Raw genomic sequence first — 18,057 nt, forward strand, 5'->3', positions numbered from 1 at the left:
CCCCAGTGTGGGGCTCGATCCCAGGACCCTGGGATCATGAGCTGAACCGAAGGCAGAGGCTTTAACCCACTGAGCCACCCAGGTGCCCCTATTAGGACTTTTTCGAGAGTTTTTAATGGGGGATTCCTGCTATCTCTCTTGTCTTCAGAAAGGGTGTTTTTTTTTTTTTTTCTCCTCCCACTTTTAAGAGTGGATTTTTTTTATACCCACTTTTGTTCTGGGTATACTTTAGATAACATATATAAGCCCCGATGTAAGTGTATACTCTGAAGACTCTTAGTAAATTAATAATTTCTGCAGCCATCATCACCGTGCAGTTAGTGATGAGAAAAAGTCTCTAAATGCCTATTTTCTGCTTCTGTAGTTCTACTGCTGATAGAAATTTCAGATAAACAGAATCAAACAGTAAGTAATCCTTTGTGTCTTCCTTCTTTTACTTAAGAAAGGTCTTCAAGGTTCGTCTGTGTGGTGCTGTATCCATAGCTGGTTCTCGTTCCTTTGGAGGTAAATTTTCATGGTATGGACATGCCACGTTTTGTTGACCCATTTACTGGTTGACAGACTTTTGGACTGTTTCCAGTTTGGAGCTATTACGAGGAGAGCCACTCTAAAAATCCACATAAAATTCTCTGTGTGGACACGTTTTAATTTTTCTTGGGTAGATAACTGGGAAGTAAACTTTGTTAGTCACAGTAAGAATATGTTTAACTTTTTAAGAAACTGCCACACTATTTTCCAAAGTGACTGCAACATTTTGAATTCCCACCTACGGTGAATAAGGGTTTCCATTTCTCCAGCTGCACATCGATGTCTGTTATTTTTTTAGTCTTTTTTCAATATAGCCATTCCCCTGGATGTGCAGCATCTTACATGGTTTAACTTGCATGACCCCGATAACAACCGATGTGAGCCGACTTTTCCTACACCTATCAGCTACTCATATATCTTCTTTTAGTGAAGTGTTGGTTCAAATGCTTTGCCCATTGCACAGTTGTATTGTTTGTCTTCTTGTTAGTGAGCCGTAGGAATTCTTAAGGTATTTTGGATACAAATATTTTTATCAGATAGATGGTTTGCAAATATTTTCTCCCAGTCTATGGCCTATCTTTTTTATCTTCTTTATAGTGTTTTCCCAGTAAGCCCAGTTTATCCAATTTTTTAAATATTATTATTGTGCTTTTGGTGTTGGTGTTAGAGCTAAGAAATCTTTGCCTAACTCCATTGAGGTCACAAAGATTTTTTCCCATATTTTCTTCTGGAAACATAGTAATTCTAGCTCTTACATTTAGATCTGAGATTGATATCGAAGTGCTTTTTGTATACAATGTAAGGTAAAGGTCCAATAAGCTCCTTTGCTTGCTGGCTTGCTTTTGCATATGGTATCCATTTGCTCTAGCCCGGTTGATTGAAAACATTGTCTCTTGATCTCACTGAATTGCTTTGGCAATTTTATTGAAAATTAAGTAACCATAAATGTATAGATGTATGGGTATATTTTTGGACTCTGTTGTTCCATTCTATTAATGTCTTTGGATACTAATACCACATTGTTGTGATTATCATAGCTTTATAGTAAGTCTTTAAGTCAGATACATCCATTCCACCAATTTTGTTCTTTCTCAAAATTGCTTTGAGCACTTTAAGTTCTTTGCATTTCCATATAATTTTAGAATCAGCTTGTCAATTTCTACAGAAAACCATGCTGGTATTTTGATGGCAGTTGCATTGAATCTGTGTATCAATTTGAGGGTACATGCAATCTTACCAGCAGTAAAATCCTCCAATCTATGAAAACTATATATATTTTTTTCATTTTTTTAGATATTATTTATATGTTTGTTTTTAAAGATTTTATTTATTTGAGAGAGAGAGAGAGACACCGCATGAGAGAGAAGAAGCATGAGTTTTGGGGAGTGCAGAGGGAGAGGGAGAAGCAGGCTCCTCGCCAAGCCGGGATCCCGATGTGGGACTCGATCCCAGGACCCTGGGATCATGATCTGAAGGCATCAGGGCATCATTGGTTATGCATCAAAGGCAGATGCTTAACCAACTGAACCATCCAAGAATCCCTAGATACTTTTTAATTTCAGTAAGTTTTAAGAAAATCTCTTCAAGTTCTCTGTTTCTAGAGTACAGTTCTTCCACTTTCCAAATTTATTCTGAGTGTTTTTTATGGTATTGGGAATGGAATTGTTTCCTTGATTTCATTTTCTAATTGTTCATTACTAATATAAGAAGTTCAGTAGATTTTTATATATTAATCTTTAGCTCTGCTAAACTCACTTATTCTGGTAGGTTCATTGGATTACTTAGAGTTTCCATAAACAAGATACAAGACCAGCAAAAAAAGTTTACTTTTACTTTTTCAACCTATATGTCTGTAATATCTTTTTCTTGCCTTTCTTGCACTGACTAGAATCTTTATAATATATTGAGTCGTAGAAGTAAGAATAGAAATCCTTGCCTTGTTACTAATCTGAGCGGAAAAGCATTCAGTCTTTCATCAATAACTATGAGAACAGCTGTAGACTCTTTATCAAGTGGAGATAGTTTTCTTTGTTTACACAGAGTTTTCATCATGAATGGGTGTTGGATTTGTCAACTGAGTTTTCTGCATGTACTGAGATCACCATGAAAGTTTTATCCTTTTCATGTGGCTTACTGCATTAATTAAAATTTGTTCGTCAAACAAACCTTGTACTCCTGGGATTAAAACTTGATCATGATAAGTAACCTTTTTATATGTTTTGGGGCCCAGTTTGCTAATTTTTTGTTAAGTGTCTCTTTATTCATAAAAGGTAATGGTCTGCGGGTTCCTGAGTGGCTCAGTCAGTTGAGTGTCTAACTCTTGGTTTTGGCTCAGATCATGATATTGGGGTCGTGGGATTGAGCCCCTAGTCAGGCTCTGCACTTAGTGCAAAGTCTGCTGGAGATTATCTCCACCCGCCTCTACTCCTCTCCCTGCTTGAGTACATGTGCATACTCTCTTTATCTCTCCTTCTCTAAAATAAATAAATAAAATCTTTAAAAAAAAAAAAAAAGATTTGGTTTGGAGCTTATTTCTGATCTCTTTCTCTGGTTTTTATATTGGCTATTGCTGGACTTATACAATAAGTTCCTTTCTCATTTATCTTTGAAATCGTTTCCATAGAACTGGTTTTATTCTTTCTTAAATGTTTGCTGTAATTCACCAGTGAAGCTCTCTGGGCCTACGTTGTTTTGTGTTGTTTTCTTTTGGTGGCAAGATTTTTAATTATAAATACAATTTTTGTAGTAGACAAAAGACTTTTGATTTTCTGTTTCTTCTTGAGTCTCTTATTAATTTATGTCTTTTACAAAGTTTGCCCATTTCAGTTTAAATGTTTCATTTATTGGCATAAAGTTATAATACATATATCCTTAGTATTTCTTTAATATTGATAGCATCTGTGCTGCTGCCTCCTTCCTCTTGTCTGAAGTTGGTCATTTGTGTCTTTTTTCTTCTCAGTCTAGCTAAGTTTAGTAATTATATTGTTTTTCCTCAAAAGGACACCTTTACTTTAACTGATTTTTTTTCCTCTATTTTCTATTTAGTTGATTTTTTTAAACTTTTATTTAGTAATTTATTTTTTGTCCTACTTTGAGTTTGATTTGCTCCTCTTTTTTAGTTTCTTGAGGTGGAAGCTGAGATTGTTGAGTTTCTCTCTTTTTAACACAAACATTTAAATCCATTAATTTCTTCCTAAGGATTTCTTTAAGCTGCATCCCATAGATTGAGGTATGTTTTTACTTTCATTCAGAACTAAAAAAAAAATGTTTCTTTTAATCATATGTTTATGCCTCATCATTACCATGGATTTGATTCTTTTTCCGATTATTTTTATGTCTTTCTTTTGAGGTAAATAGCCCATGTATTAGTATTAATTTTTTCACATGTAGAATTTGAAGCTCATTTATTGTTCTAAGCATGAATAGAATCATCCTTTTCTCATTTTTTTTTTTTTTTTTTTGCCAGTAAAACACCAAATTGCAAGTGTGGAAGTCTTGAGATGATTCAAGTACAGCATGTAAAGTAGGTGTAGGTCTCTGTTTATTTTTATTCATGATAAATAATGAAGTCTTGAAATATTTTGGGGCTTTCTTTGCCTCAGGCCAGCAAGGAGGTCGTACTCTCCTGATACCCTCCTGATACCCTCTTGGTAGACTTGGATAACTGATCCTAGCACCACCTCTGTCAAGGCAGATGCATAATTGGAATCTTCCTCATTCGTTCTATTTCCAAGTTACTTAATGAACCCATTTTGCCAGTAAAAAGCTTGTATACATGAGAAAAAATATTGGGTCGGAATGTATGTGTTATTTAAGCTAATTGAACATTTTCGTTTTCATCTTCTTTCAGAATTATTCTCCAGTACTGCTATGAAAAAATAAATATAGTTCTTTTAAATTTTAAAAGCATAGAATACCTGGTAATTATGTTCATTAGACTCACAGCTTCAATACACATGTGGAAATGATCATTTTTTAAAATTTTGGTATTTTGAAAATTCATTGCTTCTCAAAACAGCATTTACTCACAATTAGCATATTAAATATTTGGACTGATGTTCTATTTTACAGTCCTTAATAATTTCCTTATAGCCACTTAAATCATATACAATTAATTTAGAATTGGGTCCACTTCAGACTTCCTGGATTTTCTTATGAGCTGAACAGAATTATTTACTTAGGCAAATTAACTGTGTAAATAAGAGTCTTTTTAATTGGTTCCCCTAAGAAGCCAAAGTATTTTTAAGAAGCATCATTTGCATATATAAAATTAATGTATAGATGAGCTTCATCTAACATTAAAGTGTAGTCTTCACTTTGAAAACATTTTATAGGCAATCAGTTTATATTCTTACATACTTTATATTCTTACATACTTTGAAATCAATTAAACTGCTTTTACTTTTAAATACTGGCTAACCTAAGTCACAAAGTCATAGTTTACCCACCCTCTCCCTTGTTACCAGTCAGCTTTTTGCATAGATTATCAAATGTATTCACACTTTGAACGTCCCCTTTTTTAACATTTAAAATGACTTCTGTAAAGTTCTGTCTTTTCTCACTGGCAACCTTCATGCCAAAGTAAGCAGGTCTTGTGTAATACTGAGCTCGGCTATTCTGGATCAAGGAGCTTTGAGGGTAGGGGGAACCAGTAAGGTACTTTCCTTTGGGAATACCCCATAATCTAGTGCCAAGTTCATTGCGATTCATAGCCTAGGACAATAACCAGTTGTCTTGGTTTCTATAATATTTCACAGGCAGTTTCTAAGGTTTTTTTTTTTTTTTAATTTCCTAGGGGAGCTGGATTCTACTCTGTCATTTCTGCTATGGTCTGTTACTTACAGTTTTAGATGTGGATTTCTTTTGTTCAGGAGTAGTTAAAAGTCAAGTGTAAACATTTGCTGATTAAAGTTATTGACATACTTTTTCTATTCCTCATGCTTTAGTAAGTCTAGAAAAAGGTCTTTTAATCTACAAAAACATGTTTTTCATGATTTTCAAGTGTAATTTTGATAAATCACCCTTGAAGGAGAAAGAATGTTTTTGTATCAGAACAAAAAATAAAACTTTTTAAAAATGGTTTCATTTTTCTCTTAGGCATATTACCTCTTTTTTCTATTTACCGTCACAGAGAAAAGCTCCAGCCTTTGGAACTTATCTCACTAATTCAAGGCCAGCCAAATTAACAGCTGAGTAACACTAAGTAGAAATCAAGAAAGAAATATTTTTTAAAATAAGTGTCATTCTCCTTTCACACAGTCATTAAAGTATTATCCAAACAAGGTATGGAAAACTGTTGTTTTTATGATGCCGCTTGTGTTAGGCAGCCAGTAATCTGACTTCCCTTCGCCACATTCTTTGTCCTCTTTTATGCCTCCAAATATCTAATATATTTAAATGAGATAAATTGTTTTATTCATCCGTACAGGCCTGCATTTAGGAGATAGAAAAATTGATATAGTCAGGTTCGTTACAGTTTGTGATGTTTGAGGCTATTTTTCCTGTTTATGGGTTGAGAATAATATTGGAGTTGTGAATACTGTTCATCTTATTCCATTGTTACACTGTTATTACACAGTAGAATGTTGTAGCATACGTATGGAGAAACTCCAGAGCCACAGAGAAAAGACATCCAAGATGCTAACATGTGGACTTACCAAAAAATAAAGGCAGCTTGTTACCCAATCAATCTGTGATGAGAAGCTTTCGATGATTTATTCTTTAATATTAAAGGGCAGGGTCACTCTTTGTTGATGGCAGATCTCAGCCATGTGTGAGAGGGACCAACATACAAGAACCTGGAGGAAATGGGCACTGTTGCAGTGAGCAGAGGAAAACTTGTAAAAAACTTAATTGGTATCTTTAGGAATATGAGAAAAGAGGTTGCATCTCTAAAACAAATGATTAAATGGTAACATAAGAAAATGTGCTAGACCTAAAGACCATGAGTGTTCAGGTTATGCCTGTACAAAGATTTATATGCCTAATCCAAGACCTGTTATCATGAAATGTAAAAACATCAAGAATAAAATTAATCTCCTAAAAGCTTTCAAAAAGAAAGTGGAGAACATAGTTTGTGTGAGTGAATTTGCACATCTCATCAGAACATCGCCAGCATGAAAAAAAAGGAAAAGAGTTTGAAATTCCGATGGCCAGTATTTTTCCCTTTGGAGTGCTGTGCACAGCCGCTCCATCAGTCAATGGTATGGATTAGGACATGTTCAGATATGCTAAGACAGTAACAACAAAATTTCCTTGGCATTCTTTTTGGTGAAGTTCCTGAAAGAATTCTCCAGCAGAATTAAGCGGAATAGAGTAATCAAGAAATAAGAATACATAGGATTCAGGAGAAAGGGAAATTGGGGGTGGGGGGTGGGGGGAAGGAAACCAAAGAGCAACATAGAAGGATGAAACCCAGTTCATTATGAAAGCAACACACACTTGAAGAAAGTAGGAATAGCATTTCCAGCAGAAAAAAAAATAGAATCCATGAATTATGTGTGTAGCACATTGAGTGTTTGGAAAACAGTATTGGTTTTTGATCAATATGATGGAGCTTATGGAAACATGAACATAGATACCTAGAAATGCAGCAAAAATTTTTTAAGAGACTGTTACTAACTCTCAGAAAAATTAAACATTGTAGCAAAAGAAAACATGACGGTAGGTTTACCAGTTGGCTCTGCAGTGAATGGTATCTTTGCAGTTTATACTAATGCAAATACAATTAATTTTAAAACTGTGCAGGGATTATATTGGGAGTGGATGGATAGAGTAGTTTAAGGGGCTAAATCTTCATTTACCATAGTAGAGAAGTTAGTAAAATGCTGCTTAAATATCAGTAAGTCTGGAAATAGCAGAATAAGCATCAGTTTTAAAATATAGAAAAAAAAGAACAAAGAGACATTCAAAAGAATTAAAAATGTCCCTTCAGGATGACAAGGACCACTGTTACCCGTAAACTTTTTCAGTATGTAGGACTCTATAAATACTCATTGCAAATGTCCCTTTCCTAAAAAACAAAATTTATTTTTAAAAGGAATTATGGCACTTAAAATGTCAAAGAAATAGAATAATTATGGATTGTATTCAGCTTTCTACATGTTTGTTGTGTTGTTTTCTAGAGTTCCTGGAATAACTCTGGCCACAGATATTATCTGTGGTTTTCCTGGAGAAACAGATCAAGATTTTCAAGAAACAGTGAAGCTTGTGGAAGAGTACAAATTTCCAAGCCTCTTTATTAACCAGTTTTACCCAAGACCAGGAACTCCTGCTGCGAAAATGGCACAAGTTCCAGCCCAAGTGGTAAGATACTTCTCTTGTAAAAAGTATTAGATTCGTCAGCCAATAGCTACAAAAATGCAACTCTGTTGCCTGGCTTAACACAACTGACTCATGGGCACCTGGTGGCTCAGACGGTTGTGTCTGCCTTTGGCTCAGGTCATGATCCCAGGGTCCTGAGATCGAGTCCCAACATTCGCCTCCCTGCTCAGCAGGGAGCCTGCTTCTCCCTCTCCCTCCGCTGCTCCCCCTGCTTGTGCTCTCTCTCTGTCTCTCAAATAAATAAACACAGCTGGCTCATGGTATCACTTTTAAGTTAAACAGTGTGGAGAGTTTTCAAGATGGGGGCTGGGGCAGGGGACCTTGGATGACTTCAGTAACTTTAGGCCCCTAAAATATCACCTTTTTTTCTTTTGAGAAGTGGGGTTCTGATGACACTGGGGAAAAAATAATCTGGTATCACCTGTGTTGATAAGAGAAATCCTTGGATATTTGAAAAGAAGCTTACATTTAAATATCTGTGAGCAAAAGAAGCTTCATGTTTACCCTGATTACCATAATTTGTTACTTACTGGGGGCCCCACATCTTCCCTCCTTTTCCATGGAATGGATTTGGTACCTGCTGTCTATCTTTCTGTCTAGTTCAGATTTGTGTTGCTTTCACACAAATGAACCTCAACTTAATTTCACCCTTACATGTTCAGAAATGTATTAGAATAAGATAATCTAAAATGAATGTGAAAAAGTTTGAGATCCAGTAAAGGCAGCCTGTTTTTCAGAATGCCTCAGAAATTAGTGTTCTTAAAGTAATTTAATTTCTAGATTCATTGGCCAAAGATGAAAAAAATGTTAATAAGCTTTAAGAGGAAGTCATAGGTTTTTAACTGAAATTTTTGTTTTGTTTCAAATAACTAAAAGAAATTATGCTCTACCATTAATTTTCCTCAAAGCTTACATGAATAAATACTAAAAGGAATAACCCGGAGGTTATTATTTTTTCTATTATGCCATATGTGAATATCAAACCTAAAACATACAGATTTTTTATTTCAACATCCCAAATGTATTTTTTATTTGCATAGATAAAATATATTTTAAAGTCTGTCCCCCCCCCCCCCAAAACTGAAGGGAATATCATTCTTTGTTTTCTCAAAAATTTTGACATTTTTATTTGACAAGTTTCTGTGTATACAAAGGTTAAGAAAATCTTTTACAGGTAGACTGTTTAATTTTATTTCTAATTTAATCAACGAAAAGAACAGATTATAGCACCATGGAAGTCAACTTTTCACAAACATAAAAATAAGTCAAATTAATTCCTTACTTTTATATCTAAATTATAATTGCTTTTATTGTATATGGCAAAATTCACTTTTTTTGGTCTGCAGTTCTTTGAATTTTGATAAATGCATCCACTGCTGTAACTACTATCCCAGTCCGGGGATAGAACAGTTCCAGAAGCTCCCCAAAATGTCCTTTTACCTTTTTTGTAGTTCTCTGCTGCCACCCTCCCCAGGTCCTGGAAACTACTGGTCTCTTCTCCTTACAGTTTAATCCATTCTTACTTAAACTTAACTCTTTAGTAAGAAAGTTTCTTGCTCTGTAACCTACCTGCAGAAACACGTACAGTTGCACATTTTTCTAAAGTGAACACTGCCGTGTCCCCTGGAACATGACTGGAGCCCAGAGCCCAGAGCTCCCCCTCCTACCCTTCCCATCCATTCTCTCCCATTCCCTGCCAGAAAGAGCTGTCCCTTAGAGTAACACCAGACACTCGCTTGCCTTGTTCTTCAACTAGATATAAATGGAAGAATTTATCAGTGTTTGAATGTCTGGGGCTTTTTTGTTTTGTTTTGTTTTGTTTTTTATGTAATTCTTATTATTTTTGCTTTTCATTGAAAGTAATATTTGCCACACAGTGTTGCCTGAAGTCTTTAGGCTCACTGTTCAGGGTTAATAAGAGATGGCTTTTCCTACTGAATTTATAAAACACTTAGCTTTAGCAGTAAATAATTTTTCATCTTTTTCTTCGTGGTTTATTATTATACAGCTTTTGAGGATAATACACATGTCCCGAGATTTCACATGTGAAAAATCTGTGCATCTCTCTTCCTGGAGTTGAACCTGTTGCTCGTTGAGATTGTCCGTATTTATTCCAGGCGCTGTGACAGTCCCTCTGGTCTGCCCTGAAATAGTCAGGCACCAGCTGTCTTGGGGCGGCATCTTCCAGCCCCCAGATTTTTCTTTTTTTTTTTTTTTGAACAATGTTATGGCAATGAGACTCGTCTGTCTTTGCACGTGCCTATAGTTCATCCATTTTCATTGCTGTATAGTATTCTATCGCACGCACATTTATCCATCCTGATGTGGAAGCACAATTCGGTATTTCAGCATTCCAGTGTCAGTAAGTGACCGATACCGTTGTCACTGTTCTTCTCTAGACCTTTTGTTTGACTCATCTATGCAAACATGTCTGCTGGGTGTGTAGCGAGGAGTGTAACCTCTAGGTCATAGAAATACAGTGGATCTGCTTTATATTGCCCAATAGTTTTCTAGAATAGTTGCCTAAATTTACATTTCCCCCAGCGATACATAATCATGTTAGTAGCTCTGTATTTTTGCCAACACTTGGCATTGTTATGTTTCTGTTAGTAGCCATTTTCATGGGAATGCACTGTAATCTAATGGTGGTTTTATAGTTCCCTATTAACTTATGACAGCAAATACTTATTTGTTGATATAAGGATATAATATTTGGATATAATTTTTCATGAAGCCCCTATTCAAACCTTTTGCCCACTTATCTATTGGTTTACCTGCCTCCTTTCTCCCCCACTCCCCTTCCTCTGATTTGTAGGAATTATTTGTTAGTTTGGAGTTCAAGTCATGGTAATTTAAAGATCTTCCATTCTTTAACCAGTTTTTTCACTTTCTTACTGGTGTCTTTTGGAGACCAGACATAGTCTGTTTTAATATGGTAGAATTTATTAGATTTTCCTTTTGTTTGGGGTCCTATTTCAGGTTACTTCCCCACACCGCCATGAACACACACCTCAGTGGACTCATCCAAGAAATTTTACTATTTTGCCTTTTACCGTTAGATCTTTAATCCACATGGAATGTATCTGTGTTTCACCGTAAGGTGTGGAGGTCAAGAGTTTTGCTTTGTTTTGTTTGTTTTGCTTTCTATAAGGATATCCACTTGAGTTAATGCGACTTATGGAATCTCATCTTTGCCCACTCTCTGCCTGGGCCCCTTTATCATAAATCAGGTGTCTGTCTGTATGTGTGCACCTGTTCTGAAACTTTACCCTGGTTTTTTGATCTGTCCATCTTTCTACCAGATCACAGTGTTAATTACCATAGCTTTATAATAACTGTTGACACTGCAGTATATACCTCTCAGCTCTCTTTTTCTTCATCATTGTCCTAACTATTGTTGGCCCTTTGCCTTTCGAAATTTGTCAACTTACACCAAAATACTTTGCTGGCATTTTGATTGAGATTGTTTTGATTCTGTAGATCACTTGAGGGGAAATTGACATCGAATATCTGATTCTCCATCTTTGAATAAAGTATCTCTTCTTTATTTTAATCTCCTCTTTCTCTCAGTGATGTTTTATAGCTTTCCGAATATGAGCCCTTCTCTCCTGTAGCCCCCTGCCGGGTACTTTTCTTTATATTTATCCTGCTTGGAACTCTTGGGGCTTCTTCACTCCACCCTAGTCTCTTTCATCAACTCTGCAAAATATTAGCCATTCTGTCTTCAGGGATTCCTTTTGCTCCATTCTCCATCCCTTCTGGGATTTCCATTATATATGTTAGATATTTTCGTTACGTTCCCCAATGTCTACACTATCCTTTTTTATACTTTTCATTCTTTGTTCTCTTTGGGTCTCTGGATTATTTTTCTCTTTTCCCATTTTTTAGTTTCCTGATATTCACAGCAGTCACTGGGCCAACAAGAGCAGTAGTAGCACACCGTGTTCCCTCGAGGAGAGACACTGCTGTCCCCACGGGGCTGCTGCAAAGGCAGACCCCCAGCTGCCACCCCAGACCTTCTGTCATGGTCTGCATCTCCAAGCAATTTGTGTGTGCATTAATATTTGTGAGGTGGTCTTCTGGTTCACTAAGCCTCTCTTCATCTGTGTTCAATCAGCTGTCCAACCCACCTATGGAATTTCTAATTTTAGTAAATTAATTTCTTCTTCTAGCAGTACAGTTTATTTTTTTCTTCATGGATTCTAGTGTTCTGGTAAAATTCCTCATATTTTCCTTTGTAGTCTTTGAACATATTACTCAGTTATCTTAAAGCTCATTCTGAATTCTCCAGTATCTGGTTGTAATATTGGTTGTTTCCGTAGTCCTTTTTTCTTTTTCTTTTTTTTTTTTTCATTTTGATCATTTGTCTTTTCTTTCCAAGTACCTGATCATTTTTGTTAAATGGTGACCATTGTTTGTTTAAAACCAAAATGAAACAATAGGTTCTAGACAGTAATGTATCTTCCTTCTAGAAGGACTTGATTGTATTTCTGCCAGGCTCTAAGGGAAGGACTGATTATTGTAATTGGTCTGAGGTTGATTTTTTAATCTCTTTTTCAGCCTTTCTGAGGTTTGGTGTATTTCTGGTTTGCCCTTCCTTTTCGAATGCAGCCAGTGATGTGCTGGGCAGTGCGTGACCGACTCTCAGTGGGAAGGCTTCTTCCTTGTGGCATTTGTTCATTTCCATCGACTGCTGCCAGTTTCCGACCGCCTGTGTGGCCCGCATGAGTGTGGAATTGGAAAGAGATGTACATAGTCAGCTCTCGTGAGCTGGTAGAAAGCCATATGCAGGTACCGACCAGTGTACCTCTTCAGGGCCTCATCGGACAGTCTGTGGTGCTTACCAGGCCTTTTTCTCAACGCTAATATTTGTCTCCCCAGGCTCATGAGAATGCCGAAGGCTCTGTGTGGCCTCTAGGTCTCTTAGCTTTTGCTCGGTTCCTTGGCCTCCTGGCCACTGCTTACAAACCGATACAAACATAGAAGGAAACAGTGGCTCCAGGTGCTTAAGCTCACGGACTTCCCTTCTCTCGAGTCTTGCTAGTTTTTGATGTTGAATCAGAACATCAGACATTTTTATTCACCTTTTCTAATTGTTGTTGGCAAGATCCTTGGTCTGATACCACCTCGTTTGCCTCCGCCAGAAGCAAGACTCACTGCTTAAAATCAGCTTTCAGATGCTTTTGCTTTTCCTCTTATCTTCTATCTTTTCGACCTAGCCCCTTGACATCTTCCTTACATTTTTAGATCTTAATAACCTGGTCCTGGTATAGCAGAACTTCTTGTCCTGTTTTGGACTTTATATTTTCAAGGGGTTTTAGGTTTACAGCAAAACTGCATGGGAAGGACACAGACTTCCCACGGACTCCCTGCCCACACACGTACCCCCAGGATCAACATCCCACCCGTTTGTTACACTGATGAACCTACACTGACACATCGTTATCGCCCCGACTCCATAGCTTCCCTTACATTCTCTTCTTGGCTTACACACGCGTTCTGAGGGTTTGGATAATGTGTAATTACGTGTATCCACTGTTAGAGGATCGAGCAGACCCGCTTCACTGCCCTTCCCTGCTCCGCGTTCCGCCCGTTCATTCCTCCCTTTTCCCTAACAGCCACTGACGTTTACTGTCTCCATCATTCTGCCCTTTCCAGAATGTCATAGACTTGGAATCATGCAGTAAGTAGCCTTTTCGGATTGGTTCATTTCGCTTAATAACGTGCGTTTAAGTTTGTCTTTCTATGGAACACAGCAGACATTGATTGCCTCACCGTTCTAGAAACGAGAAGTCGAAACAGGCCGCCTGCTCCCTCGGGACCACGTAGCTGAATCTTTCCTCCTCTCCATTGTCACATGGTGTCCCTATGTAACTGTCATCCCACGACTGTCTCCTTAAAAGGACCCCAGTTGGATTTGATTAGGGACCCACCCGATTCCTCATCTGGTTGTTTTTTTTTTTTAAAGATTTCATTTATTTATTTGACAGAGATAGAGAGACACAGCGAGAGAGGGACCACAAGCAGGGAGAGTGGGAGAGGGAGAAGCAGCCTTCCCGCTGAGCAGGGAGCCTGATGCAGGGCTCGATCCCAGGACCTTGGAATCGTGACCTGAGCCAAAGGCAGGTGCTTAACGACTGAGCCACCCAGGCGCCCCCCCTACTCCTCATCTTAATGAGGTGCCTCTGCAGTGACCCTCTTTTGAGATAAAGTTACATGCTGGGGTGTTGGGGGTAAAGTACTTCCAAGTATCTTTTCGGGGGCAGAGATACAAGGCAGTCCACAGCCCTTCTCTACCGTGTGCAGTTCTGCTCCAGGTAAGAACCGCAGCCAGAAGAGGCTCACCTTACAACATTCAGGACCTTGAATAAGGGGAATTAAGCATTAATGGTGAGACCTTAGAGACCTGCAGTCTGGGAGAGGGTATAGGATGTGCACTGACTCTTCATGGCTCTCTTAAATTTCTCAAAAATGAGCAGTCGTCTACGTCTTTCGGGACTTGATGAAACCGCTTAGCAAGCAGACTTCACTCAAGTAAAACACAGCTGCAAATGGGTAGCAGCTCCTTCTTACCTAATTTATTTCCCATTTTCCTGCCCAGAAAACCAACAGTAAAGGTAGATTCTAACCTAGTATTGAAAAAAAAAAATTCTGCTGTTTTCAAGTCACAGCTCCTTCTGGCTGCAGAGTGCCGCTCAGTGATGGTCTCTTGTTGTCTTAGACGTACTATATTTTCACCAAAACTAAGCCCCGAAACTGTTCTCCCTCTGGCATAAATGACGTAAAATAGAGAATTTCAGTGTAAATTCCCCTTTTTTCATAACTACCTTTATATGACTCCTAGTATTAATATAAATAAATTCCAGTTTTAAATGTTTTCTGGTAGAGGTCTGATAAATGAACCAAATTCTGTGTATTTCTTAATCCCTTAAATCACCAAATGGGTAAAGCCCAACTGAGTTTTGTATTTGCATTGGTGGGAGGGGAGAATTTTTCTCTAATCTTTAATTCCCTGCCCCCAAAAAAGAGCTAACTCTATTAAATTTAGAATGAAAATAAATTAGGCAGTGCATCTTCATGAACAAGATAAACTAAAATTTATTTTTTTCTTAGCTTTTGCAAGATTATTAATGTATAAGAGATTTAATAGTAAGATCCCCTAAGCTAAACGAGAGTGACCTTAGACTTTTAGATGAAAGGTCAAATTTGCATGTTTATACTTTCTTTTCGATTGAGTCTTCCTTCATTAGTCTTCATTAATCTTAAGTAACTCTAACAGTATTTTCAAACTGTTGCTGAGATTCTTAGTCTGCCTAGAAAAGGTCACTTAAGTCTTAGCTATCTATTCCAGAGTTTCTTTCTAAGAAAATTTTGATGAAAAATAATGCAGTTGGGTTGAAATCTTTAAGAGGCCTGTGACCTGGAAAAAGAAAGTTCTTTATGTGGCAAGAGTGGCCATTAGAATGTATGTATTGATTTAAAATGTTAAATTGTGATAGTAAATCCCCCTGCTTGCTTGTCTCACTTCTTGGAATCAGAGAGCAAGTTTGTGTCTTCAGATATGTGTGAGCATAAAAAGAACCATAACTCATTTAGCTGCAGTTTCTAGAATATTTACCCCAAGGATGACAAGGCCATGGTACTCTTCTGGACTCAGCCCTGAGGAGTGCGGGTTAGGGTTCCTGAGCTCTAGAAGGGCCATCCTTGGGGTCGACAGAGGCAGCTTTCCTGGAAGTGTCCACAGAAGGTTTCCCTGGGAGGGACTGAGTTTTTGCTGGAGATGTTCATACCAGGGCAGGGTCACCACTTGGAGCAGATGTTGAATAAGGAATTGTTCCTGAATCATATACAGAGCTTATCCGGTGACATATAACGCCTCTCCCAAGTTCAGCTGCATGTGAGTCCAGGACATGATCTTGAAAGGCAAAACAGAAACACAGCATGCAGAAAGAGCTTTGTCACTTTTTCTAGATGTTGCTAAAATTCTTTGTTCGAGTACATCAACTTGCCTTAATTTCCATTTTTTACATCCCAGCTTTTTTGCCTTACTTGATAAGATAACCGCATTGTTTACACATTCTCCTATTTTCAAACTAAGCTTTTTTCTTTGGGGGAGAGGTAAAAATATTTTCAGGTGTCTTCATACTCCAGATTGTCTAGCGTTCTTTATTCTAAACCGATTCCCAAACACACCTGGAGGGACACTCCTTTTCTCAACATCCTTTTCATTTTAACTTCTTTTTTTTTTTTTTTTTTTTTTAGAAGGAATATCTTGGGATTCTTCTGCAATTAATTGTACTTGATCCCTCCAAATACAGTTAATCTTTTAAATTCCTTTCTGGGCATATTATTTCTCTTTTTACTTCCAATTTGGATAGAGTTTTTAGCCTGACCATAGTTTTATTGTGTATTGACTTCAGCAGATGACTTACTAGTCTCCCATGAAGACTCTATAGTAATAGAAGTAAAGAATGATCTATATTTTAAGCCAGAGAGTTGGTTGGGAACCTTCTACCTTGTGTGAACTTTTATTGAGATGCTGTTCATTTAACAAATAGAAAATTGAATTTAATATCTCTAAGGGCCCTTGAAATTCTTTTTTTTTTAATTATTTATTTGACAGAGATGACAAGTAGACAGAGAGGCAGGCAGAGAGAGGGGGGGAAGCAGGCTCCCTGCTGAGCAGAGGGCCTGATGCGGGGCTCGATCCCAGGACCCTGAGACCATGACCTGAGCTGAAGGCAGAGGCTTTAATCCACTGAGCCACCCAGGTGCCCCAGGCCCTTGAAATTCTTAATAATCTTTGATTCTCTATCATACGGTTATAAGGTCAACTTTCAAACAGTATTTTTTTGAAAGTCTAAGTGCTTTTCTTTTTCGAAGTATGTAATCTGCATCTCCCAATTCTTTTATCTTTTACTCTATTATGAATCTGAAAACTTTTTGCCTGTATAATCAATTAATTGACTAGAGATACTAAAACTTAATACTTCATTTGGTGGTTTATGAGGGCTCAGAATGGCAGCCGTGGGCCTAGCTGTGCTAGGGAGAATAATGGGCCCCTGGAAGACAGCACATCCTAATCCCCAGACCTGTGAACGTGTTACCACAGTAGTAAAAAGGTCTTGGAGAATGTGATTAAGTTAATGCGTTTGAAATGGCAGATGGTTGCGGGTTATCTGGGTGGGCTCAACGTAGTCAGGAGGGTTCTTAGAAGAGGGAGGCATGAGGGTTCAAGTTCTAGGGAGGAGATATGAGGACACAGCAGAGGATCAGAGCCCTGTGCTTTGAAGATCAGGGCGGGACAAGCAGTTCAGGAATGCAGGCTGCCTCTGGAAGCCAGAAAAGCCAAGGAACACATTGTCCCTCAGGTTCTCCAAAAGGACTACAGCTCTGCTAATACCTCGATTTTAGCCCGTAAGACCCGTTTTGTACTTCTGGCTTCAGAATCGTTAAGATAATAAATTTGTGTTGTTTTAAGCCACTAAGTTTGCTAATTTGTTACTGTAGCAATAAATAGGAAATTAATGTGCCCGCAGTGGGATAGTTTGAACTGAGAGCATTGTCTAGCTTTTTGAGACAGATAAATGAATTGCTTTCAGCTTTATGCTACCCAGGTTGTGCTGTGTCATGGGTGACACATGCTTGTCCCGAGGTCTGTGCAAACCAACCCTTGTTGCTCCCCAACAGGCACAGTGTCTATAGGCCTCATCATTATAATGCCAGGACAGAAATAGTGGTAAGAATTAACATTTGTTTAGCAATCAGCATATGTCCAACCTTGCTCTGAGCCCTTGGTGTGGATTGCCTAATTTCACTCTCACAGTTTATTAGTCATTTTGCAAATAAGGAAACCCAGGCTCAGAGTAATGACCTAACCGACCCAGATCTCACAGAGAAGCTCCCCACCCCCTCTCCACTCTTCGGTCTTGCAAGACCCAACACACCTTATGCTCTCACAGTGCCCGGCGGCTTGGCGTTCCCAGCGTGCCCCCATGTTCATCTCCCCTGCCCCAAGCCCCCCAGGAGGAGCTGCACTTGAAGAGCCCTGGGAATACAGACAACATGGATCATTTATTGAGCAAAAAATGCGTGATATTTAGGACAGTGAAGTATGTCGCAGTTTTCTGTTTGTTGTTCGTGGGCAAGAGAGCAGCCTGCGAGTGTAAGGTTAGTACAGTCACTGAATGGGCCGGGAGCCACAGG

The 18,057-nt window shown here is 38.1% G+C and overlaps 1 protein-coding gene across 4 annotated transcripts in view; it reads left to right on the plus strand.

Annotated features, from left to right (window-relative positions):
- Window positions 1-18,057, plus strand: part of CDKAL1 (CDK5 regulatory subunit associated protein 1 like 1) — a 628,275-nt gene that overhangs the window by 463,826 nt on the left and 146,392 nt on the right. For 3 of the 4 annotated variants that reach the window (XM_032861632.1, XM_032861630.1, XM_032861631.1), the window contains 2 exons: window positions 3,995-4,051; window positions 7,653-7,833. In XM_032861632.1, coding sequence (XP_032717523.1) covers window positions 3,995-4,051; window positions 7,653-7,833 — 238 coding nt within the window. The remainder of the gene's footprint in view (window positions 1-3,994; window positions 4,052-7,652; window positions 7,834-18,057) is intronic. The other variant, XM_032861633.1, reaches the window with a different exon arrangement.

Source organism: Lontra canadensis, unplaced genomic scaffold (genome assembly GCF_010015895.1).
Source record: "Lontra canadensis isolate GAN:19392208 unplaced genomic scaffold, GSC_riverotter_1.0 scaffold21, whole genome shotgun sequence".
Lineage (NCBI taxonomy): Eukaryota > Metazoa > Chordata > Mammalia > Carnivora > Mustelidae > Lontra > Lontra canadensis.